The sequence below is a fragment of the Salmo trutta genome, chromosome 35, assembly GCF_901001165.1.
Source record: "Salmo trutta chromosome 35, fSalTru1.1, whole genome shotgun sequence".
In the NCBI taxonomy this organism is placed as follows: domain Eukaryota; kingdom Metazoa; phylum Chordata; class Actinopteri; order Salmoniformes; family Salmonidae; genus Salmo; species Salmo trutta.
In genome coordinates this window covers 12,398,447-12,425,119 of record NC_042991.1, presented here as the reverse complement: position 1 = coordinate 12,425,119, position 26,673 = coordinate 12,398,447, and the positions used below count along the sequence as shown (strand labels likewise).

Here is a 26,673-nt window from a genome sequence, read left to right as displayed (position 1 = left end):
GGAGAGGAGGAATCATCTCTAGACTATTGAGATGCTCCCGAGAGGCGCAGCAGTCTAAGGCACTGCATCTCAGTCCTAGAGGCATCACGACAGACCCTGGATCGATTCCAGGCTGTATCACAACCGGCCGAGATTGGGAGTCCCATAGGGCGGCGCAAACCCTAACCAGCGTCGTCCAGGTTAGGGTTTGGCCGGGGTCGGCTGTCATTGTAAATAAGAATTTGTTCTTAACTGACCTGCCGAGTTAAATAAAAGTTACATTAAAAAAATATAAAATAATAGAAAAGATGCAGCCCATGGCTCAGTGATGCATTGCGGTATGTCCAACAGAGGACGCCTCACTAGACTATTGAGATGCAGCCCATGGCTCAGTGATGCATTGAGGTATGTCCAACAGAGGACGCCTCACTAGACTATTGAGATGCAGCCCATGGCTCAGTGATGCATTGCGGTATGTCCAACAGAGGACGCCTCACTAGACTATTGAGATGCAGCCCATGGCTCAGTGATGCATTGCGGTATGTCCAACAGAGGACGCCTCACTAGACTATTGAGATGCAGCCCATGGCTCAGTGATGCATTGCGGTATGTCCAACAGAGGACGCCTCACTAGACTATTGAGATGCAGCCCATGGCTCAGTGATGCATTGAGGTATGTCCAACAGAGGACGCCGCACTAGACTATTGAGATGCAGCCCATGAGTCAGCGATGTATTGAGGTATGTTCAACAGCAGGGGTCACTCTATGTTAGGTTTTGAAGATCCTTCCTTCCTAGTGTCATGCTGAGGGCCTTTGCACTGCCTCACTTACATAGGTTAGTTAAGGCAGTGATTCTCAACAGGACCCTTGGGGGTACTTGGCCTATCCACAGGGGGTACTTGAGAAGACTCATTAGACCATAGGCCTACTGGTCAAATACACATGAGGGGGTACTTCAGCAGTACTTCAAACAGAGCTAAATGTACTTGGTGGTACCTTAACCAAAAAAGGTTGAGAACCACCGAGTTAGGGAATATGAGGAAGTTGCTCCCAGATCTAAGGTCAATTTCTCAATCACACAATTTCAATCAATCAGTAACCTTGTCCCCAGCCTCAATTGAGTGAGCTGGCTGGTGGATGAGATTAACCAATGAGTTAATACCATATTTATTCATGTTTTATCAATCTTTTACAACCTCCCATAGATTGCAGATTTCTCCTCTCTGAAGAACTGTTTGTGTGGTGACGTATCAATGATACGTTATCGGCCATACCAACCATACAGGCTACTGGGTAGATAAAATGAAATCCCAAATGAACTCAGGCAGTATGTAGGTTATACTTCACTAAATCTCATTCTCCTCTATGCCAACTTCATACCTGTACATATTGTTCCCAATAACCTCAGTAGTACTCCGCTTTCTTTATTCACAGAGGGAAAAGAGGAGCAATCATCATTTTGAACTGGTCCTTGGCTCAGTGGAAGGCTATAAGCACCGGAGGCTGTTCAATGTTGTTATTGTTATGGCTGGCTCGCTGCCGTCCCAGTAGTATCACTAGCCTGGCTTCTCTTCTCTAGGCAAGGCTGAGGCTCATCATGTTGCAGGGTATTGTCTTGGCTCGTCTTGTGGTTACATTAACAGCAGACAGAGAGAGGCGGGGAGAGAGAGGAAGAGATACAGAGAGAAAGAGAGAGACAGAGCAGATAACGCTAAAGAGAGAGAGACACGGAGAGAGAAAATGTATTATCCTCCTGGAAAACAGCATCTAAACAAACGTTTCTGGAGTATGATTTCACAGAGGAATTTGTTGGTCCTTTTTTTGGAGGACTTTTTTAAGGAGGATATTGCTGTCCCATATTGGGATCATCGTGCAGAAAATTGCTCAAACAATGTATTGGAATCACTCCACTGTAGGAAGTAATGCCACTATATAGATATGTCAATGTCAACCACAATTGCTTTAACAACTTCTCCAGAACTCATAGAATACATGGAATAGAATACAACTTTATTATCCATTGGTTAGAAAGAACACACGTTGAGAGGCACAGGCTCAGCAGCAGTGCAGTGCCCCTGGATGGAGAGCAATTGTGGGGGGTTAAGTTTCTTGCCCAAGAGCACAATGGCAGGAGATGGTACATTGGATCAGAGACCATGTGCCATCATCTACCAACTCTGTCTGTTGGAAATGGGACCACAAGAGAGACCTCACACATACTCAACTACAACATTCTAACAACATGCAGGGTGGAAGGGATGTGAACCATTTTTATTCCAAAAACAACCCCTGATTCCTGTCATTCTGTGTACTTTTGATTGACTGTGTGCGTTGCTATGTTTGTTTGTTAATTGCATGTAAATCATAAAACCCTGCTCACAAGAAAGAAAGCATGTGACCGCCTCAGAGGCACACAGATGTTTACAGGTCTCCTGGGGTTACAGATTAGCTGGAGTAGATCACTTCTGTATGACAGTCTCCAATGGCGTCAGTTCTAGTAATTGATCCGTATTTGTGTCTAAGTGTGTGTGCATGTGTGGCCTGTGTACTACTCTCATATGCGGACCACAGTGTGTGTTTGGGGGTTGGGGACTCTGTTGGGGACATAGGGAGTGTAGTGGTGGAGAACTTAGTCCACTATATGCCGGTCCTGGTCCACTGCGGTGCACTAAACATGCTGAGGAAATCTCATATTCCTGTCAGCCTAGCAGAGTTAACAGGAGCGAAACCACCAAGTCCTGGCTCTGGGCCTGGCCAGTCATGACTAAGACTACATCCATATACTTTCACGTCATCCATCTGCACAGCTTCCCCTCCGATGCCTCACCTACTGTAACGTCGCTTTTACATTTTTTACATTTTTTTTACTAGTAGCCTTTTCTATTCTCCCTTATTCTTCGTCCACCCTTTGCTTCACAAAGATTTATCCCGCATGGTATTGTGAGAGTGTATTACAGTGTACAGCAACTGCATAGTGAATTGTGTATTCTGATCTCAAGATCCATAAATGAATGTCTAGTTCTGTTATGAACATCTGTGTTTTGGTGAAATATGGAAATGATAGAACCATGCCGTGAGATGATGTGCGTGTCGCGCTCATGTTGAGTTGAGCAAATATATGCAGCTCATTGAAAAACACCTCTTTCTTGCATGATTCAAGATTTCAGATAACATTTTTAGTCAGTTCCAAAAATGTCTCCAATCCTTTTTATGCTCTTTCCTTGAGCATTTTATTTTCTCCTTCTCTGTAGACCTGGGTTCAAATACTATTCAAAATCTTTCAAATACTTTGTGCATTTGTTTTAGCCTGACTAGAGTGCCAGATAGGCAGGGATTACACTTGTGGGACTATTCTATTGGTCCATTAAGCCAGGCAACCTCAGTCAAGCACAGATAAAGTATTTGAAATGATTTCAAAGAGTATTTGAAGCCATGTCTGCTTCTCTGTTCTGTCTTCACATCTGTGGATATTTATCTACTTTTCAGAGAACAAACGTGGTCAGCATCTGTCTGGATGCATTCCACAGACAGCTCATCTGTAGTCAACTTAGAACTAGAACTAACTGTAAAACGTTATCTAGCACAGATTTGTTTATAGTTAAACGATTCTACCGGCAGCTCAAATACATACAAATCTTCACATACTGCATTATATGTGTGCATACTTTCACATACCAATTTTGGGTACAGCCAGAAAGGGACTGGCATCTCCTCGGAGCCTGGTTCCTCTCTAGGTTTCTTTCTAGGTTCCTGCTTCTATGGTGTTTTTCCTAGTCACTGTGCTTCTGCCTCTGCATTAATTTCTGTTTAGGGTTTTACGCTAGGTATCTGTAATACACATTGTGACAACTGCTGCCGTAGAAAGGGCTTTATAAAATAAAGTTGACTGATTGAATTTAGAAACTTGGAACAATATAACTGTAGAACACACACACCATCAACTCCTTATTAACCAGTCCTGCATTTGTGTGAATGAGCGAACCAACACTGGTGTTTCTTCTTTAATTACACATATTTCAAATCAGTATAGACTCAATTGCCACCCTGACCCATGAGCAACCTAATGTTCCGTTCTAGAAGTATCAGTGTTCCTCTGGTGTTCTCGTTTCTTACAGGTGACAGAGAGGCAGGAAAAAATGCTATGCTATGAATTATGGTGAGGACCTATAGGAATTAAGAGAATCTAAAATTGTTTAAAAAAAATGTTATACTTGACAGACAAAAAAGTAGAAGTAACAGAAAGTTCAAGACTGTACCTTCCTTTTGAGAAGGAATGATACGCCTGTGGATCTGCATTGCCCTGACCTCTGAATCTCCATTATTTAACCCCCCTGTAAGAGTATACGGAGTTACGGATAGACATGATCATGTAGCTACACATTAAAGACCAGAACAAAGCTGTAAGAACATGTGGAGTTACGGACAGACACGATTATGTACAGATTACAGAACTGAGAACAACCTAGAAAACAGACGAGATTGTTGGCTATGATGCCATCTGTGAGCTATAGAATCAACAGTCAATGCGGATGTGATGTGCCTTCCTCCTATAGCAAGTGAAACCACATTATCACCCCTGCAATTGATGCTTCCATGTGTCAATAAGAAAGAGAACGAGGTTCCTGTGATTTCTGTAGTAATTAATAGGTCATCATGTTTTGGTCTAAGAAGCATTCGTTCCGTTATTAACTCCGGGTTCTCCAAAATCTGGGTTGGACTTTGAAAACAAATTGAAGCCATCTGGAGAACACAGTCGACGAAGCAAATTGAGTGTGATTCTGTTGATCCATGGTGTTTCACTACGGTAATGTAATAACGTAACCAGTCTGAGCACTCTTCATCCATATGTGATTGAATCGGGGTGCAAAGTTCAACCCTGCTTCTCATCATTTCAGTATAGAGAGTCAATAGTCACGACTAACGTGGCACAGAACTAACTTTTCATTTTGTTTCCAAAGAGGATCATTGAACTACATAATAAAGATACATTTATGAGCCAATGTTGCTTCGTGTCTTGCAGCTCAAGTTCAGGATTTGGAGGTGGAGAATAGAACTCACCTCAACGGTGTACTCAATCATTCTCCAATCCCCCACTTACTAACAAAATCAACAACGACAGACAAAAGCCTCTTTGATCCTGCCTTTTTGTTTGCAGCCAACAGAACATAGAGGAGCTCGCTCCGAGAATAACCAACATGTAAAAATAAAACATTCTGCCTGTCCTAAAATGTATAACGTTTCAGGCCGTTTGGTCTCCAATTGAAAGCAGATTGCTCCACACATGCTGAGGCTGGGGTTGAGCCTTGTAAGATCAGTCAGCAGGCCATGCCTGGATGGCCCTGGTTAAGGCACAGCAAGTGGAAAAACAAAGACATCAAAACGCAGTCAGCTTCTCTTCTTCTCTGCCTGCCTGAGACCCTGAGAGAGAGAGGGCATGCTCCACAGATCAGGTTCTTGTGAAAACGTTCAATTTGGAAGTGATACTACTGAGTAAAACACAGGGCCGTTAAAAGTTCACCGATGTTGCTTCTCAATTTATTTATTTTTTGGTGGGGGGTAGTCGACAGCCTTTTCTGATGAAGACCTTGGGCCAAAACATCAATAAACTTAAGCACCTCTAGAAAGAAAGATTTGCGGCCAACTTTTCTTATGCTTTACTGTGTTTTGAAATCTAGTAGATGAGTTGTGGATTTGTGTATGATGAGGAAGTCAGAGAAACTACACAGAGAAACTATGCGGATTTCAAAGACATCTGATAGTATACAGAAGGACAGAACAAGGACAATCATGAGCCAGACAATCAATGCAAACATCTTTATATTCCTCATTGTATTTGTCACAACATATTTTCATAGCACAGAAGTACAATAAAATGATAAAACGATACAGACACTTGATGGAGTTGCTGTTGGAGTGGTCATATCATGTGAGGCAGGTCGTTTCCCTTCTGACATCACCGTGGTGTCAGTGTCTCAGTCCGAAGTAGGTTTTAAAGATTCCAGAACCTTTCCCGAAACAATTCCAGGAGTTTTCCAGAAATCCCAGTTGAAGAACTCCAGGTTGGATGATTCCCTCGCAGGTTATGCCCTGCTGATTCCAGAAATATTCCAGCTAGGATTTTTTTTACCTGGGTATTTTGGGAAAGTGAATGTTGTGAATTTTGCAACCCTAGTAGTGCACCATGTGGGTTTTAGTAGAGTCATTTCAAAGCTTTAGCAGACTTAAAAAAACGGACAATAAATACTGTACAAGACAATATGGTACACTCTTAGAAAAAAGGGTTCCAAAAGGGTTCTTCAGCTGTCCCCATAGGACAACCCTTTTTTCTCCAGGTAAAACCCTTTTTTGTTCCAGGCAGATTCATTTTGGGTTCCATGTAGAACCCTCTGTTGAAATGGTTCTACATGGAACCCAAAACCGTTCAACTTGGAACCAAAAGGATTCTACCTGGAACAAACAAGAGTTATTCTAAGAGTTCTCCTATGGGGACAGCCGAAGAACCCTTTTAGGTTCTAGACAGCACCTTTTTTCTATGAGTATAGTTATACTAGTTTAAGAAATCACAAAATATCAACCATGCTTTTAAACAGAAACTCACATGATAATATACTTTACAAATGAACAATGCAGCATTTCTGGCAAGTTACCCTTTCACAATTATAACATTATAACATATAAACATTTGATTTTCATACATGCCATCATTTGTATATATATATATATATATATATATATATATATATATATATATATATACCTTAAATAAAGTGCCTTCCTTTAAAAAAACAAACAACATGTGATTTCAAAATGTAATGCATGTTTGCACACATTTAAAAAAAATGGAATTCCTGAAAGAGGTTTGGAGCATAAATGTTAAGACTTCAAGCCAACAGTTCCCACTCCTACGAAGTCTTTGCAAAAACAATGCAACATATCGCAATGGAATAGAACAGCTATTCAACTTTAATTACATTGACAGAAAAAATGGCTTGCCAAAAACCGCACAGAGCATCATTTCATAACTTTATCTGAATTAATACTGTATTTATCCGCTCTTCATCCATTTACACTGTAGATCCAACATTTTCGTTTCCGTAACAGGTACCATTCTCATCTTTAATGTGCGCTCTGAAGTACAGTCCGAAGTGCACTCTGAAGTACAGTCCGAAGTGCACTCTGAAGTACAGTCCGAAGTGCACTCTGAAGTGCACTCTGAAGTACAGTCCGAAGTGCACTCTGAAGTACAGTCCGAAGTGCACTCTGAAGTGCGCTCTGAAGTAGTGGTTCCCAATGCTGCTCCACTGTTGAGGTACATATGGGCTATAATCTCTAACAATATGAGTCCCCCTGAGAAAACTGTAGAAACATCCATGATTGAAGGTTCTCAAACTGTCATTGTTGAAACAGAGGACGAGAAGTTCAGTCCAGACCAGAAGACTGTCTCCACCTCCAAGCTTCTAAGAAGTTGTTCTGTTGGCATATTATCAAGAATGAGCATGAGGTGCTGGGTGTGGTTGTTCGTGCTTGTAAACTTCTTTCTTTTGACCAAATTCTCTCCTCAGCTTTAGATTATATATTTTAAGAATAACCTTTCAGCAAATTCATGTTTGTTCAATCATATATCCCCCTCTGGTACCTATCTAACTTCATCTTCTCATAGCAGCATAGTTATGACTATATTCATGTGTTGGGCATGACACATTCCACAATCCCCTTTTCAAAATAAGACTTACTACAGTATCAAACATCTCACACAGCAAAATCAAATCAGGAAGTACATTTGGGATGTTTATGTTGCTATCGTCAGTCACACAGAGCCACAACACCTACAACAAGCCACAAACAGTCTAGACGACAATGTCATGCTTACATACAGACAGAAGTGCATACCAGACTAAGGGACAGACAGTGAGAGAGAGACAGAGAGCTTGGTACCATGCTGGATGCGAAACACGTCGGCAAGCATTGACAGGACTGCGTCTTTTTAGTTGTTGTTCAGTTCAATGAAGTTCAGTTCTGTTCTGTTGGGTCTGGTCACAGGTAGTTTAATGTGCCAAATCCTAACTTGAAATCAACTTCCACCTCAACCTTGCAACCGCCATACCTCCTTATATGCAAAATGCAAAAAGCTGTGCAAAACAGTCCTACATGCGCTCCCTTCTCAAGTTAGGATTGGGCCCCACTGTACGGGTGAATTCTGGGTAGTGTAGTTTTGGCTGCTGCGTGTGTTTTCAGTATTCCCGGGCCTCCTCCAGCTCGTTCATGAACACATCATGGTGGGGGTTCTCCGGGCAGACCAGGCCGTTGTTGGGCGGCCGCACCGCGTGGAAGCGGCTCCAGTCCCCTTTACACAGGATCCAGGGAAGCACGTCCACCTTGAAGTGGAGCTCCGGGGAGAAATCCGTGCTGATCAGGTTGGGCGTTCCCGCACCCTTACCCCGTGTGATCAGACAGCCACGGTCGTCGTAGCAACAGTGCTGGGCGCTGAGCGTAGTGACATCGCTAGAGAGGGCCGAGCGGATGCAAGTCCTCGCAGAGGGTTTGTAGATGTCCAGGCGTTCTTTAGGGCCACTGGCGTCATGCCAACGGAAGGTCCAGTCGTGTCCCTCGTCGAAAACGCTGACCACGGTGTAGGCGACGGCCGAGGGGTAGGCACAGGGGCAGCTGGGTAGTTCTGACAGGACCTGGTTGAGGTACCTCTGGAGGAAGTCACTCTTACAGTTCAGCCACTTCTCACATGTGTCCACATCTAGAGGGAGAGGAGAGAGAGACCATGTTAGATGTAATTAGATCAGTAGGTACATTCTAACTACCCATGTTTGCTAGTTTGATTAACCTATTTGTTTAACCATTTGCTAAGTGTACATTGATTCGAAATACCTGTGCCAAACGGTTCAGTGCCGTTCTCCATCTCGAAGGGGAAAGGTTCAGCCACTGTGTTGACATCGTCTGCAGAGACAGGAACGGTACCATTTAGTTAGATCACGTCTCTAGCTCACATTCACGGATGATTCAGCTAATCGACTAGTCGATCAGCTAACTTAAATTAGCTGAATTGGGTTTGTAAGTGCTGGGCTGGAGCAAAAGCCTGTACATCCTGTGGCTCAGGACTAGGAGTTGGTGACCGGAATGTAGAATAAACGTTGTGTGTGAAGCTCACCTGGACAAGGCTCCATGTCACATTTGGTGTCCTCTGTCAGGGTGCAGCTGTATCCACAGGACCGTGTCCTCTTCCTCTCTCCATGACCACAGGTGACTGAGCACAGAGACCAGGCACTCCACTCCTCCGTCCCCTCCTTCTCTGTACGGGGGAAGACAAAACAACAAAACCGAAACTCATTAATGATAAGGATTTGGATTTACATAGTAGTTTCCATTTTGTGGGGTAACTGTAACTCATTAGCCTGGGACCAGACTAATACAGTTCTTTGTTTCACCTTTGGCTTAACTAGAATAACTTCTGTCTGGTCACAGTAAGCTAGTATCTGACTCCTTTCATAACGGATGTGTAGGAACCACAACTGCACACCCCTAGAATTCCCCTAATGCTCACTCTCTAATCAGAGAGAGTTGAATTCCTCTCCCAGCTGTAGGGTTCCCTAACTAGGTTCCGTAACTGTGTAGAACTCCCATTAAAAGCATTTGGTTTGTTCACCACATACATTTAACAGCTCTCACGGAAAAGGAAAACAACAACTTGAAAGGATTGATTAGGAGTGGGCACGAAGGGAAACTCTGCATATCAAATAGTGATGCTGGGAAACAACGCTAGATTAGGTTTAGATGCCTTTCCTGAACCGAAGTATAAGCCGGAACATACTGTAGACTCTTACACAGGAGTAGCGTTTCCCTCTCAAAGACCCCTTAATTGGCAGTTTTTCTAAAATAATATTATCTGCAAAAAAATCTATCGACTAAATGTTAATATTTGCTATTATAGCTAAGCCATAACAAGGCCTGTATATAAGTTTTCTATCTCAGGCAACAGTATAATTTTCCTCGGGTCTAACCTTCTCCCAGCCCCATAATCCTGTAATGTAGACTCTGCCAAATTAGAGACAAGTCTCTGCAATGAAGCTGAAGTCCTCCATCTGCTTCTGAGAGGTTTGAGTCTGGTGTTAATGATACCGAAAACATGTCCGCCCTCGATTACAGACAAGACGAGGTGGGCGCAGAAATGGCAGCTTTGTTGGCAGTGCAGCTTGTGCCTTTGTGGCGCTGCCAGCTCACCATGTGGCCAGAACACAGGAATAGACTCTTCTCAGTACAGGAGCGTTTTAATTACAGAAGGGAAGCCCAACATTACATTACGCTAGTCTGGCATAAATACTTTATGTTCACTACAATCTAATTTTACATCTGACCACTTAATAGACATGGTCGCCTTGTTCCTAACCAACATACACCTCATTTAGCAACGTTCAAGCCAGATGCACATGTGCATTCACATCCTATACTCAGTGAAATTGTTCAACTGACTATGTTATCAGATTGTGCTGTGTTTTGGTTCATTGAGGTTTGAGGTTAAGAGCAATTGCCAGAGTTAACAGTCAGTCTCTTTTGTCTGAAATCAATCCCTTTGTCTGATCTGAAGGGTAGAGGCAAAGGGCACACTGGCTAAAATGACTGACTTAGAATTAAACAGGGAGATCCTCTGCCTGTGCACTATCAACGTAAAAATTCATCAAACTACGAACTTGTAACCCCTCTCTGCCTATCCTCCTAGGCCGGATTCTCCCGGCCCACTGTCTTTTCCATTCCTTTAAAGTTTCCACAAGTTTCCACAAGTTTCCACATCCATACTCTTCCCTTCTCTTTTCATTGGCTCTGCTCTGCAGGGCTGAATAAAGCTATCTGCCTGTGCAACCAGAAGGCATGCTGCTCTTTTCCCACCATGCAGAAGGAGAAAACAGACTGAGGAGAATTAAGAGAAACAAAAAACAATAGAGGAGTAAATGTTCTGCACAGCCCTGAAAGCCCCCAAATTCTTGAACTGTCTCAAAAGGCCTCGCCGCCTAGGGCCCAGGGCAGAGGGCCGAGCCAGGGTCTGGGGGCCTGGGGTCCCGGAGGGGGGATGAAAGACCCAGCCGAATGGCCCCTGTCATCCCCTCTTCCCAATCTGCCCTCTAATTGTTCACAAGCAGTGAGCTGTTTTGTCTGTCAGGGGGAACAGGCTCACGCTGCCATTAGCGAGTGCATCGGGCCCATCTTCAAAAGACAGCAGGCCTCCACAGTGAGCTGCGAGCTGGGACCCAGTGTCCACTTCAAAGGCTTGGGCTCCACAATGGGCATGACGGTCGAGTGCTCGCAGAGTGGAGAGCTCTCTTGCTCGCATGCTCAGTCAATACTTCTGTCTCTCAACCTCTCTCAATTCTGTGTTCTATCTGTCTATATTGTACCACTTTTCTACATTAACTTCCTATAAATCTCCCACCATTTTATCTCCCACCATTTCAAAACATCCTCAACTTTTGGATGCCATTTTATCAACTACTCTCAGACAGGCATGCCAAAGACCAGTGGATCAAAGATGAAAGTTTTTCCAATTAGAACGATTTTTGGAAAGACTTTGGTCCAGAACCGTTGCCTGGAAGCCAAAATGATTGCCTAGATGATCAGTTGCTACTGGCATGTAGAGAAATGTTGACTCTACAGTACTGTACTCAAAGTGATCCCAAGTTAGGTGTTAACTAAGATGGCTGGTGTGACAGCTAGACAGACACTGTGCCACTTAGGCGTTTACACAGCAGCCCAATTCTGTTCTTTTGCCCAATTATTGGCAAAAGATCTGATCTGATTGGTCAAAAAAACCTATTGTTGGCAAAAGATCAGAATTTGGCTGCCTGTGTAAACTCAGCCTTAGCGAAGACAAGAAGCCTCACCATAGTAGCTATGAGTGGCGTCCCAACCCTCGTTCCAGCGACTGTCCCAGTCTCCCCCCACTCCACTTGGGAGGGGCTCCTCACTACCGTACTCCAACAGGTAATCCTCCTCCTCCTCCTCCTCCTCTTCAGTCTCCTCCAGCCCTGAGCGGCCCGTCCCATCCTCACTGGAGTCAGCGTCTGTGTAGCCCCAGAACAGGGGCCAGAACAGCTTCTTACCGCCCAGCCAGTCTACAGTGGACGGAGAGGAAGGAGGGATCCAGTCCTTGTCCTTTACCAGATCCATCTCCACTTCTATGCTAGGGTCATCCACCACCTCAATGGTCACCTGGGACAGGGGGAGAGGAAAGAGGGTGTTAGTAAATGTTATTACATAACGTACAAGTTTGGTATCAAAGATCTGCGCATGCTAAACTGGCAACCTCTACATACTCTGGTGTATTTGTGCCCACAAAGTCTGTACATAGACGTACTTTTATGTAAAAAATTATATAGAATTATATAAATTATACACTGCTCAAAAAATAAAGGGAACACTTAAACAACACAATGTAACTCCAAGTCAATCACACTTCTGTGAAATCAAACTGTCCACTTAGGAAGCAACACTGATTGACAATAAATTTCACATGCTGTTGTGCAAATGGAATAGACAACAGGTGGAAATTATAGGCAATTAGCAAGACACCCCCAATAAAGGAGTGGTTCTGCAGGTGGAGACCACAGACCACTTCTCAGTTCCTATGCTTCCTGGCTGATGTTTTGGTCACTTTTGAATGCTGGCGGTGCTTTCACTCTAGTGGTAGCATGAGACACAAGTGGCCACACAAGTGGCTCAGGTAGTGCAGCTCATCCAGGATGGCACATCAATGCGAGCTGTGGCAAGAAGCTTTGCTGTGTCTGTCAGCGTAGTGTCCAGAGCATGGAGGCGCTACCAGGAGACAGGCCAGTACATCAGGAGACGTGGAGGAGGCCGTAGGAGGGCAACAACCCAGCAGCAGGACCGCTACCTCCGCCTTTGTGCAAGGAGGAGCAGGAGAAGCACTGCCAGAGCCCTGCAAAATTACCTCCAGCAGGCCACAAATGTACATGTGTCTGCTCAAACGGTCAGAAACAGACTCCATGAGGGTGGTATGAGGGCCCGACGTCCACAGGTGGGGGTTGTGCTTACAGCCCAACACCGTGCAGGACGTTTGGCATTTGCCAGAGAACACCAAGATTGGCACATTCGCCACTGGAGCCCTGTGCTCTTCACAGATGAAAGCAGGTTCACACTGAGCACATGTGACAGACGTGACAGAGTCTGGAGACGCCGTGGAGAACGTTCTGCTGCCTGCAACATCCTCCAGCATGACCGGTTGGTGGTGGGTCAGTCATGGTGTGGGGTGGCATTTCATTTGGGGGGCCGCACAGCCCTCCATGTGCTCGCCAGAGGTAGCCTGACTGCCATTAGGTACCGAGATGAGATCCTCAGACCCCTTGTGAGACCATATGCTGGTGCGGTTGGCCCTGGGTTCCTCCTAATGCAAGACAATGCTAGACCTCATGTGGCTGGAGTGTGTCAACAGTTCCTGCAAGAGAAAGGCATTGATGCTATGGACTGGCCCGCCCGTTCCCCAGACCTGAATCCAATTGAGCACATCTGGGACATCATGTCTCGCTCCATCCACCAACGCCACGTTGCACCACAGACTGTCCAGGAGTTGGCGGATGCTTTAGTCCAGGTCTGGGAGGAGATCCCTCAGGAGACCGTCCGCCACCTCATCAGGACGTTGCCCAGGCGTTGTAGGGAGGTCATACAGGCACGTGGAGGCCACACACACTACTGAGCCTCATTTTGACTTGTTTTAAGGACATTACATCAAAGTTGGATCAGCCTGTATTGTGGTTTTCCACTTTAATTTTGAGTGTGACTCCAAATCCAGACCTCCATGGGTTGATAAATTGGATTTCCATTGATTAATTTTGTGTGATTTTGTTGTCAGCACATTCAACTATGTAAAGAAAAAAGTATTTAATAAGATTATTTCTTTCATTCAGATCTAGGATGTGTTGTTTAAGTGTTCCCTTTATTTTTTTGAGCAGTATATAATGCGGGTGTTTTCGAAAGCCACAATGAAACCAAGATATGACTGAGCAAACTCATCGGAAATAATCTCAACCGCCGGAAGTATCAGGGAAATTGACCTGCCTAATTTATAGCTCTGACTTGGCCAGGCAGAAACGAGATATGCATTGAGCACTCAACCAGATGATCCTACTTCCTGAGCATTTATTATGATTTTGACTACTCATTAGACTGGTAGGTGACTACTCATTAGACTGGTAGGTGACTACTCATTAGACTGGTAGGTGACTACTCATTAGACTGGTAGGTGACTACTCATTAGACTGGTAGGTGACTACTCATTATGCTGGTAGGTGACTACTCATTATGCTGGTAGGTGACTCCTCATCAGACTGTTGGGTGACTACTCATTAGATTGGTAGGTGACTACTCATTAGACTGGTAGGTGGCTACTCATTAGATTGGTAGGTGACTACTCATTAGACTGGTAGGTGACTACTCATTAGACTGGTAGGTGACTACTCATTAGACTGGTAGGTGACTACTCATTAGACTGGTAGGTGACTATTCATTAGACTGGTAGGTGACTATTCATTAGATTGGTAGGTGACTATTCATTATACTGGTAGGTGACTCCTCACTATACTGGTAGGTGACTTCTCATTAGACTGGTAGGAGACTACTCACTATACTGGTAGGTGACTATTCATTAGATTGGTAGGTGACTACTCATTAGACTGGTAGGTGACTCCTCACTATACTGGTAGGTGACTATTCATTAGATTGGTAGGTGACTACTCATTAGACTGGTAGGTGACTCCTCATTAGACTGGTAGGTGACTCCTCATTAGACTGGTAGGTGACTCCTCATTAGACTGGTAGGTGACTCCTCACTAGACTGGTAGGTGACTCCTCACTATACTGGTAGGTGACTACTTATTAGACTGGTAGGTGACTCCTCATTAGACTGGTAGGTGACTACTCATTAGACTGGTAGGTGACTACTCACTATACTGGTAGGTGATTCCTCATTAGACTGGTAGGTGACTACTCATTAGATTGGTAGGTGACTACTCATTAGACTGGTAGGTGACTATTCATTAGACTGGTAGGTGACTATTCATTAGATTGGTAGGTGACTATTCATTATACTGGTAGGTGATCAGTTCCTATGCTTCCTGGCTGATGTTTTGGTCACTTTTGAATGCTGGCGGTGCTTTCACTCTAGTGGTAGCATGAGACACAAGTGGCCACACAAGTGGCTCAGGTAGTGCAGCGCATCCAGGATGGCACATCAATGCGAGCTGTGGCAAGAAGCTTTGCTGTGTCTGTCAGCGTAGTGTCCAGAGCATGGAGGCGCTACCAGGAGACAGGCCAGTACATCAGGAGACGTGGAGGAGGCCGTAGGAGGGCAACAACCCAGCAGCAGGACCGCTACCTCCGCCTTTGTGCAAGGAGGAGCAGGAGAAGCACTGCCAGAGCCCTGCAAAATTACCTCCAGCAGGCCACAAATGTACATGTGTCTGCTCAAACGGTCAGAAACAGACTCCATGAGGGTGGTATGAGGGCCCGACGTCCACAGGTGGGGGTTGTGCTTACAGCCCAACACCGTGCAGGACGTTTGGCATTTGCCAGAGAACACCAAGATTGGCAAATTCGCCACTGGAGCCCTGTGCTCTTCACAGATGAAAGCAGGTTCACACTGAGCACATGTGACAGACGTGACAGAGTCTGGAGACGCCGTGGAGAACGTTCTGCTGCCTGCAACATCCTCCAGCATGACCGGTTGGTGGTGGGTCAGTCATGGTGTGGGGTGGCATTTCATTTGGGGGGCCGCACAGCCCTCCATGTGCTCGCCAGAGGTAGCCTGACTGCCATTAAGTACCGAGATGAGGTCCTCAGACCCCTTGTGAGACCATATGCTGGTGCGGTTGGCCCTGGGTTCCTCCTAATGCAAGACAATGCTAGACCTCATGTGGCTGGAGTGTGTCAACAGTTCCTGCAAGAGGAAGGCATTGATGCTATGGACTGGCCCGCCCGTTCCCCAGACCTGAATCCAATTGACCACATCTGGGACATCATGTCTCGCTCCATCCACCAACGCCACGTTGCACCACAGACTGTCCAGGAGTTGGCGGATGCTTTAGTCCAGGTCTGGGAGGAGATCCCTCAGGAGACCGTCCGCCACCTCATCAGGACGTTGCCCAGGCGTTGTAGGGAGGTCATACAGGCACGTGGAGGCCACACACACTACTGAGCCTCATTTTGACTTGTTTTAAGGACATTACATCAAAGTTGGATCAGCCTGTATTGTGGTTTTCCACTTTAATTTTGAGTGTGACTCCAAATCCAGACCTCCATGGGTTGATAAATTGGATTTCCATTGATTAATTTTGTGTGATTTTGTTGTCAGCACATTCAACTATGTAAAGAAAAAAGTATTTAATAAGATTATTTCTTTCATTCAGATCTAGGATGTGTTGTTTAAGTGTTCCCTTTATTTTTTTGAGCAGTATATAATGCGGGTGTTTTCGAAAGCCACAATGAAACCAAGATATGACTGAGCAAACTCATCGGAAATAATCTCAACCGCCGGAAGTATCAGGGAAATTGACCTGCCTAATTTATAGCTCTGACTTGGCCAGGCAGAAACGAGATATGCATTGAGCACTCAACCAGATGATCCTACTTCCTGAGCATTTATTATGATTTTGACTACTCATTAGACTGGTAGGTGACTACTCATTAGACTGGTAGGTGACTACTCATTATGCTGGTAGGTGACTACTCATTATGCTGGTAGGTGACTCCTCATCAGACTGTTGGGTGACTACTCATTAGATTGGTAGGTGACTATTCATTAGACTGGTAGGTGGCTACTCATTAGATTGGTAGGTGACTACTCATTATGCTGGTAGGTGACTACTCATTATGCTGGTAGGTGACTCCTCATCAGACTGTTGGGTGACTACTCATTAGATTGGTAGGTGACTATTCATTAGACTGGTAGGTGGCTACTCATTAGATTGGTAGGTGACTACTCATTAGACTGGTAGGTGACTACTCATTAGACTGGTAGGTGACTACTCATAAGACTGGTAGGTGACTATTCATTAGATTGGTAGGTGACTATTCATTATACTGGTAGGTGACTCCTCACTATACTGGTAGGTGACTACTCATTAGACTGGTAGGAGACTACTCACTATACTGGTAGGTGACTATTCATTAGATTGGTAGGTGACTACTCATTAGACTGGTAGGTGACTACTCATTAGACTGGTAGGTGACTCCTCACTATACTGGTAGGTGACTATTCATTAGATTGGTAGGTGACTACTCATTAGACTGGTAGGTGACTCCTCATTAGACTGGTAGGTGACTCCTCACTAGACTGGTAGGTGACTCCTCACTATACTGGTAGGTGACTACTTATTAGACTGGTAGGTGACTCCTCATTAGACTGTTAGGTGACTACTCATTAGACTGGTAGGTGACTACTCACTATACTGGTAGGTGATTCCTCATTAGACTGGTAGGTGACTACTCATTAGATTGGTAGGTGACTACTCATTAGACTGATAGGTGACTACTCATTAGACTGGTAGGTAACTACTCATTATGCTGGTAGGTGACTACTCATTAGACTGGTAGGTGACTACTTATTAGATTAGTAGGTGACTACATATTAGACTGATAGGTGACAACTCATTATGCTGGTAGGTGACTCCTCATTAGACTGTTGGGTGACTACTCATTATGCTGGTAGGTGACTCCTCATTAGACTGTTGGGTGACTACTCATTATGCTGGTAGGTGACTACTCATTAGACTGGTAGGTGGCTACTCATTAGATTGGTAGGTGACTACTCATTAGACTGGTAGGTGACTACTCATTAGACTGGTAGGTGACTACTCATTAGACTGGTAGGTGACTACTCATTAGACTGGTAGGTGACTATTCATTAGACTGGTAGGTGACTATTCATTAGATTGGTAGGTGACTATTCATTATACTGGTAGGTGACTACTTATTAGACTGGTAGGTGACTACTCATTACACTGGTAGGTGACTACTTATTAGACTGGTAGGTGACTACTTATTAGACTGGTAGGTGACTCCTCATTAGACTGGTAGGTGACTACTCATTAGACTGGTAGGTGACTACTCATTAGACTGGTAGGTGACTACTCTTAAGACTGGTAGGTGACTACACATTAGACTGGTAGGTGACTATTCATTATACTGGTAGGTGACTACTTATTAGACTGGTAGGTGACTACTCATTATGCTGGTAGGTGACTACTCATTAGACTGGTAGGTGACTACTCATTAGACTGGTAGGAGACTACTCACTATACTGGTAGGTGACTATTCATTAGATTGGTAGGTGACTACTCATTAGACTGGTAGGTGACTACTCATTAGACTGGTAGGTGACTCCTCACTATACTGGTAGGTGACTATTCATTAGATTGGTAGGTGACTACTCATTAGACTGGTAGGTGACTCCTCATTAGACTGGTAGGTGACTCCTCATTAGACTGGTAGGTGACTCCTCACTAGACTGGTAGGTGACTCCTCACTATACTGGTAGGTGACTACTTATTAGACTGGTAGGTGACTCCTCATTAGACTGGTAGGTGACTCCTCACTATACTGGTAGGTGACTACTTATTAGACTGGTAGGTGACTCCTCATTAGACTGGTAGGTGACTACACATTAGACTGGTAGGTGACTACTCATTAGATTGGTAGGTGACTACTCATTAGACTGGTAGGTGACTACTCATTAGACTGGTAGGTGACTCCTCATTAGATTGGTAGGTGACTACTCATTAGATTAGTAGGTGACTACTCATTAGACTGATAGGTGACTACTCATTAGACTGGTAGGTGACTACTCATTAGACTGGTAGGTGACTACTCATTAGACTGGTAGGTGACTACACATTAGACTGGTAGGTGACTACTCATTAGACTGGTAGGTGACTACTCATTAGACTGGTAGGTGACTACTCATTAGATTGGTAGGTGACTACTCAATATACTGGTAGGTGACTACTCACTATACTGGTAGGTGACTACTCATTAGACTGGTAGGTGACTACGCATTAGACTGGTAGGTGACTACTCATTAGACTGGTAGGTGACTACTCACTATACTGGTAGGTGACTACTCATTAGACTGGTAGGTGACTGCTCACTATACTGGTAGGTGACTACTCATTAGACTGGTAGGTGACTACTCATTATACTGGTAGGTGACTACTCATTAGACTGGTAGGTGACTGCTCATTATACTGGTAGGTGACTACTCATTAGACTGGTAGGTGACTATTCATTAGATTGGTAGGTGACTACTCATTATATTGGTAGGTGATTCCTCATTATACTGGTAGGTGACTACTCATTATGCTGGTAGGTGACTACTCATTAGACTGTCGGGTGACTATTCATTAGACTGGTAGGTGACTATTCATTAGATTGGTAGGTGACTACTCATTATACTGGTAGGTGACTACTCATTAGACTGGTAGGTGACTATTCATTAGATTGGTAGGTGACTACTCATTATACTGGTAGGTGATTCCTCATTAGACTGGTAGGTGACTACTCATTAGACTGGTAGGTGACTACTCATTAGACTGGTAGGTGACTACTCATTATACTGGTAGGTGACTACTCATTAGACTGGTAGGTGACTATTCATTAGATTGGTAGGTGACTACTCATTATACTGGTAGGTGATTCCTCATTAGACTGGTAGGTGACTACTCATTAGACTGGTAGGTGACTACTCATTATGCTGGTAGGGGACTCCTCATTAGACTGTCGGGTGACTATTCATTAGACTGGTAGGTGACTATTCATTAGATTGGTAGGTGACTACTCATTATACTGGTAGGTGACTACTCATTAGACTGGTAGGTGACTATTCATTAGATTGGTAGGTGACTACTCATTATACTGGTAGGTGATTCCTCATTAGACTGGTAGGTGACTACTCATTAGACTGGTAGGTGACTACTCATTATACTGGTAGGTGACTACTCACTATACTGGTAGGTGACTACTCATTAGACTGGTAGGTGACTACTCATTAGACTGGTAGGTGACTACTCATTAGACTGGTAGGTGATTAGTTATTAGACTGGTAGGTGACTACTCATTAGACTGGTAGGTGACTCCTCATTAGATTGGTAGGTGACTACTCATTAGATTAGTAGGTGACTACTCATTAGACTGATAGGTGACTACTCATTAGACTGGTAGGTGACTACTCATTAGATTGGTAGGTGACTACTCAATATACTGGTAGGTGACTACTCACTATACTGGTAGGTGACTACTCATTAGACTGGTAGGTGACTACGCATTAGACTGGTAGGTGACTACTCATTAGACTGGTAGGTGACTACTCACTATACTGGTAGGTGACTACTCATTAGACTGGTAGGTGACTGCTCACTATACTGGTAGGTGACTACTCATTAGACTGGTAGGTGACTACTCATTATACTGGTAGGTGACTACTCATTAGACTGGTAGGTGACTGCTCATTATACTGGTAGGTGACTACTCATTAGACTGGTAGGTGACTATTCATTAGATTGGTAGGTGACTACTCATTATATTGGTAGGTGATTCCTCATTAGACTGGTAGGTGACTACTCATTATGCTGGTAGGTGACTACTCATTAGACTGTCGGGTGACTATTCATTAGACTGGTAGGTGACTATTCATTAGATTGGTAGGTGACTACTCATTATACTGGTAGGTGACTACTCATTAGACTGGTAGGTGACTATTCATTAGATTGGTAGGTGACTACTCATTAGACTGGTAGGTGACTACTCATTATACTGGTAGGTGACTCCTCACTATACTGGTAGGTGACTACTCATTAGACTGGTAGGTGACTACTCATTAGACTGGTAGGTGACTACTCATTAGACTGGTAGGTGATTAGTTATTAGACTGATAGGTGACTACTCATTAGACTGGTAGGTGACTACTCATTAGACTGGTAGGTGACTACTCATTAGACTGGTAGGTGACTCCTCATTAGACTGGTAGGTGACTACTCATTAGACTGATAGGTGACTACTCATTAGATTGATAGGTGATTCCTCATTAGATTGGTAGGTGACTACTCATTAGACTGGTAGGTGACTACTCATTAGACTGGTAGGTGACTACTCATTAGATTGGTAGGTGACTACTCATTAGACTGATAGGTGACTACTCATTAGATTGATAGGTGATTCCTCATTAGACTGGTAGGTGACTACTCATTAGACTGGTAGGTGATTCCTCATTAGACTGATAGGTGACTACTGTAAGACATCCTGTACGTTAACGCTCCAATTGGCATGCTTTTCTCTATATCGTGCACTACTTTTGAGCCCCAGGGAATAGGGTGCTATTTGGGCCACAGTCTCCATAGTGGAGGATGTCAGGACCAGGCAACAGGGGGGCTATAGTGAGGGACGTCCATCCCCATTAGAGGGCAGAGCCAGCCTGAGGTCATTACGTGCAGCTTCAGCTGACCACATCCTGGAATCGACCAGAAGATTTAACCAACTACCGTGAGATTGAGTTGAATGGAAGGGCATTGAGGCTAATCGCTGGAGAAATCACAGGAAATGGGAGGAATGAAGGGGATTTTCTACTAGAGGTAGATTTATGTGATGTGGAGCTGACTTGTCCTTCTGCTGAAATTCTCTGAAATATCCCACTCATCATGCCACAGAGAAAATCAACACCATAGAAAATAATTAAGTCTATATACTGCCTAACCAAGTGGACACTCTGCTACACATTGGTATTGGATGAGTTTCCCACCCTACAATGTAAAGAGAGAAAAATCTCTTTGAGAGTGAGATTTTCTTTCAAATATCCAATGAATAATCATCACCACTCACCTGGATGTTGGGGTTCTGAGAGCTGATGTCTGCGTTGGCCAGCTCAGGGAAGTTCTTGAGGTCCAGAACGAAAGGTTTCATCTCCTCCTCCGGCTCAGGCTGGGGCAGAACCCCTACGGAGCGGTGCTGGGAGTGAGACCACCTCCTCTTGTGGCGGTGCTCCGTGTCAGGGGGGAGGAGGCTCTGGACCTGGTTCTGCTGCTCCAGGGCCTCCGGTCCACGATGGACCCCACTGGCGGGCGACTGAACACGAGCCTGAATAAAAAGATAGGAGACCTCAATTAAGCATCATGATGAAACACAGTGGACTGGACCATTTTGAAGACTTGGATGACATGAATAACACACAGTAAGTACATTTGCTACTGGCTGGTTTAAAGCCACATAGATTAACTTGCTAGTTTAACTTAGCAGGTTGTTATATGAAAGCTTAAAAACATTGGGGTTTTCATTGTCAACCTCCTGTAACATTTCCACCATGTTACTACCATGTTTCCACTGTCCATGTTGTAAGACAGTTCTGAAAACCATGAGGGCAACAAACCAACCAACCTAGTCCATCCATTTCTCTTTTTTCCCACAGCAGCCAAAGCCCTGGCATCCAGGCCTTTGACAAAGAGGAGACTGTGCCAGATTCTCTAGTTTTAATGAGAGAGCCTCGGAGTCGTGGGACCCCTGGGACGGTGGGCAGGCTGGCCTTGTGTGTCTCAACCTGCCGTGCCGCCGCACAGCTACCCGCTATACACAGCTACCCACTATACACAGACACAAGCTGTAGGGGTCCTCCTCAGTCAGATTCCAACCATCAGACACCTGTCAATGTCTTTTTCTGAACTGAAGCGCATCAGAGAGTAGGATGAAGTTCTCCCCTAATTCTGAGCTAAGATCAGTTTGACGTTTCTCCATTCTTATAGTTAAAGTTTGAATTTAGGGAGGGTGAGCTGAACCTAGATCAGTGCCTAAGGGTAACTTCTACTGCTCTAAGCTTTTAATTCAGCCAGCATCTATAAATAAATAGCCCAAACATCTGACGGGGCCTCAGTGTCTGGAGCCGTGCCAGTTTGCGGTCGAAAATGTGGTGCCATTTAAAACAATGAGGGGGAAAAAAATCTGGAGCTGTGACAAAACAGTTGAGCAATTGTGGTTATGGGGCCGAAAACAGACCATACTTTTTCAGTGGCTGCAATTGTCCCGTAAAAAAAGTCCATCAGATCAGATCCAACCATGAGAACACATGGTCACCATTTAGAGGTAACCCCTGTCAAACAGCATGAGGACGGGAGAGGAAGACGGGGAGAGAGAAAGGGGAATGAGAAAGAGTAAACAGAGGAGTCTGACGAGGAGAGCGAGTCAGAGGGGGATCAGGAAGGCTTCCCCTGGGGTCTAGGCAGGTCCCTCTGAGGCTTAGCATTAAAAGATCTTCACTGCATGGTTTCTACCACTTGTATCCTAGTCTGACTAGAGAAGTATTGTCAGAAGTTAGATCTAGTTAAAGGAGCTCGTATAAGATACTCCTGACACACTGATATACACCGACAAGACTAAGATTGGAGTCATGAAGGGCCACATATTTTCACACCTTCCTCATCTTGTCTTTTTTACACATCTGGATTCTGTATTCAGTCTCCTCCTCTCTCCCTCCTCCTCTTTCTCTCTGATCCCACTCTCTCCTCTCTCTCTCTCCGGGGCTCCCCTGATGATCAAAGGCCTATTGGTTGATGGTATGCGGTCTGTCTTTACGAGCCACTATGGATGTGCAGCAGTGGGAGCCCTGGCCTTTCCGACACACAACAAAGGAATTACCATTAAATTCCTCTTCCGTCATGAAACAAAGCTTAGTGTCCTTTGTAGGGGGTGGCTGGGGGGACACTGGAGCCATTTAGGCCGGCCGGCCTAGTAGTCGGTGGTGACACACATTCAGCGGGGACAGAAGAGGAAAGGAGGGGAGGTGGATGTACAGTACTGTATGGATGATGAAGCAGAGGAGAGGAAAACAGGCAGGCAGGCAGGCAGGCGGGCGGGCGGGCGGGCGGTGTGGCAGGCAGGCCTGATTTATGTGTCCACAGATATCAAAGGCCTCTGCACTTGGCCATTTTCAAACCATTACAGAAGAACAATAAACTATGGGGTCCTTTGATCGCCTCTTTGAAAATGTGGAAAAGAAAAAACAAGTGCAAGCGCTTGAAAGAGGGAGAGAGGAAAGGAGAGGAGGGGGGTGAAACCGAACAGATAAATAAAGCAAACAGGTCTCAATATTTGGGAATGAGGCCATGCACACTTCACACCCCTCCTCTGCCCCCCATGATGAGGGGGAAACCAAAAACAGGAAATTCCACATTAACTCAGTAAAGAGCCAACATAAACAATCAACCAGCCTGACCTCTGAACTTATTCCAGTGTGAGAGAGCTGCTGAGGGTTCCTTTTACCCCACTTGGTTATGTAAGCCCTTGTTATTGTGCCTCTCCTTCCTCTACTGTACAAACCAGCCCCTCCTCTATCCGCTTACAGTGGCAACTAACAGGTCACCAAGAAAGGTGACACAGGGTCACACTCGCTGGTGCCCAAAACGCGCATTCAGCACCACCAGTCACACTCTTCCTCTCTCTCTCCCTAGCTGTTTGACGTCCAACTGACATGAATCCTCCATCAGTTATAGGCTATGGGCATCGGGACATCAATAAGGCACCCACTGGAGGAGACCCAGGGGAGAGAAAGTACAAAGGAACGACTTCATAACACAGATCTGGAATCTGTCTGTTTGCACCTTTCTTTCATTCATACATCTGATTCTGTTCATGGTGACCTTCAAGCCCTCTATACACACGTCCATGAGCCGCACAAATACCCCCATTGGATCCGGTTACAGATGTGAGCATAGTGTGTGTGTGTTCAAAGGGAATACAGCCTTCGAATGTATTGTAGCTGCTGTGTAATGCTATGCTGCTTAGCTCAGGCTGACCTTCTCTGGATGCTCAGACACCTTACTATACATGGAGAAACACAGACAACACTCTGCCCCAAGGCCCTAGAGCTTTATTGAAACACGTTTCCTTTGGTTCATGAACAGGGAATGGGCAATGACAGTCCGCTATGAGTGCACTGCATTGTAAGTCTGTCTGTGATGCCGTGATTATGGTTTGCTATCAAGTAAACTTTTGAATGATTTGAAAGATAATGCAGAATGTTTTTGGCAGGAGAGCAGTAGTTATTTTCTGGAAACTAATTAAGTTATCACATTTAATTTGACTTAAATAATTGGCATGATGGCATCAAAAGAACTCATACTGTAATTTACACGTAGACATGTTTTTGTAATATATTCAAATATTGTAGTAATTAAATATTTTACACATGCTCAATTCATTTAAATACAATTTGCATCACATTTAACTCTTGTTACATTTGGAACGCATGGCACGGAATTGGCCAAATCTTTGTAGATTAAAAGAATCAAGAAAATACATTTGCTTACCTCCAAAGACACGCCGTTATGCAGTTTGTTGTGTTGTTTGGTGGGAAAGCCCATCACCAATCCAACAAAAAGTACTAAAAATATCATCAGTATTGTCAGACATCTCGCTCCGACTTGAACCATTTTCTCCATTGAAGTGACAACTAACGAGTAATTTGAAGTCCCCAATCTATCCAATTTATCCCTAACTTGTATATTCTTTACGTAGCGCGAGAAACGTTTTCTGTCCTCTCAAAAGTTCTCTTTCCAGAACTTGTTTCCTTACGAGCAAGTCACCTATTCAACCAGCAACAACAGCTTTAGAGTCTTCCTCTTGATAGAGATGCGCGCTGATGTCCGATGGCATCCGACGCACAATCCATATCCCTCTGCCGCACTTCGACGCAACTCTGACCACTCCGACTCTCAAAGCGACTGATTTCTCCTTTCACTGTCTGTCTGTCTGCCTGCCTGTATGTTGCGTCTAGGTCAATGTCTAGGTTCTTCAAGCCTCCCCATTTAACCAGACCAACTTGGGCTATAAGTACAAAAGACACACACACACCCACGCGCTCTCTCAGTGCGCACCGGTGAACGGTTTATTCAACTAGGTTAAAAGAGTTGGGTACACTTCCTTATGGATGGGTGAGTGTTTTCTTCCAATACATTGACATCTGGAGTTGAGAATAGCCCGTTTGCGTTATCTCTGACGCGTTCATCCATTATCCAATTGAAGTCAGTCGATTATCCACAACGCAGGTTTGTCCAAATCAATCAGTGTCTGAGTCGCACTGGTTCGGATACGCACGTCTTCACACCTTCTACACTGTTGAAGAGAGGAGTGATGCTTAAGAGGGGGTGTCTCGTGGATCTAGTTATCCAAATAGAGGGAGAGAGCCCTTTGGAGATGTGACCGGGACACAGAAACGACTGATAATTGGCACGCGCATAACGGAAGAGGAGATAAGTGACTTTGTAGACTGTATTAAATGGATTACCAGGGAGCCAACACATTCATTAGGCACATTAGTTTGTCACACATCAAGAAAACATTCCCCCCTGAGCAAAGGCGCTGATCACAGCTGACGATAGGTCTACTTTCACACTACTCTCCATGTAAACATATGGTGTGTCAATGCAAACTTCACGGCAAGAGGCGTCACTCTCCAGTAACAGATCCAGTTTTACATGCCGATATTGCCCCAGTTATTCACCTATTTTACTATATGAATATATTTCAGGTCGGTTTGTGTGTCCACTCTCTGCTGTGTGTGTACTTTTAAATAAAATATGCTTTCTTTAAGATACAACTTGTTTCTAAGTCATTTCATGCTATTCATTGTGTAAAGTCTATTCGATAGA

The 26,673-nt window shown here is 44.5% G+C and overlaps 1 protein-coding gene across 1 annotated transcript; it reads right to left on the bottom strand.

Annotated features, from left to right (window-relative positions):
- Window positions 1-6,922: 6,922 nt before the first annotated feature.
- Window positions 6,923-26,657, bottom strand: ism2b (isthmin 2b). The gene is made up of 6 exons (XM_029733344.1): window positions 25,333-26,657; window positions 21,860-22,114; window positions 11,863-12,190; window positions 9,141-9,281; window positions 8,861-8,929; window positions 6,923-8,729 (listed from the first exon to the last, which is right to left on the bottom strand). Exons 1-6 carry the CDS (start codon window positions 25,462-25,464, stop codon window positions 8,212-8,214), a joined length of 1,443 nt encoding a protein of 480 aa, XP_029589204.1. The 5' UTR covers window positions 25,465-26,657; the 3' UTR covers window positions 6,923-8,211.
- Window positions 26,658-26,673: the final 16 nt, after the last annotated feature.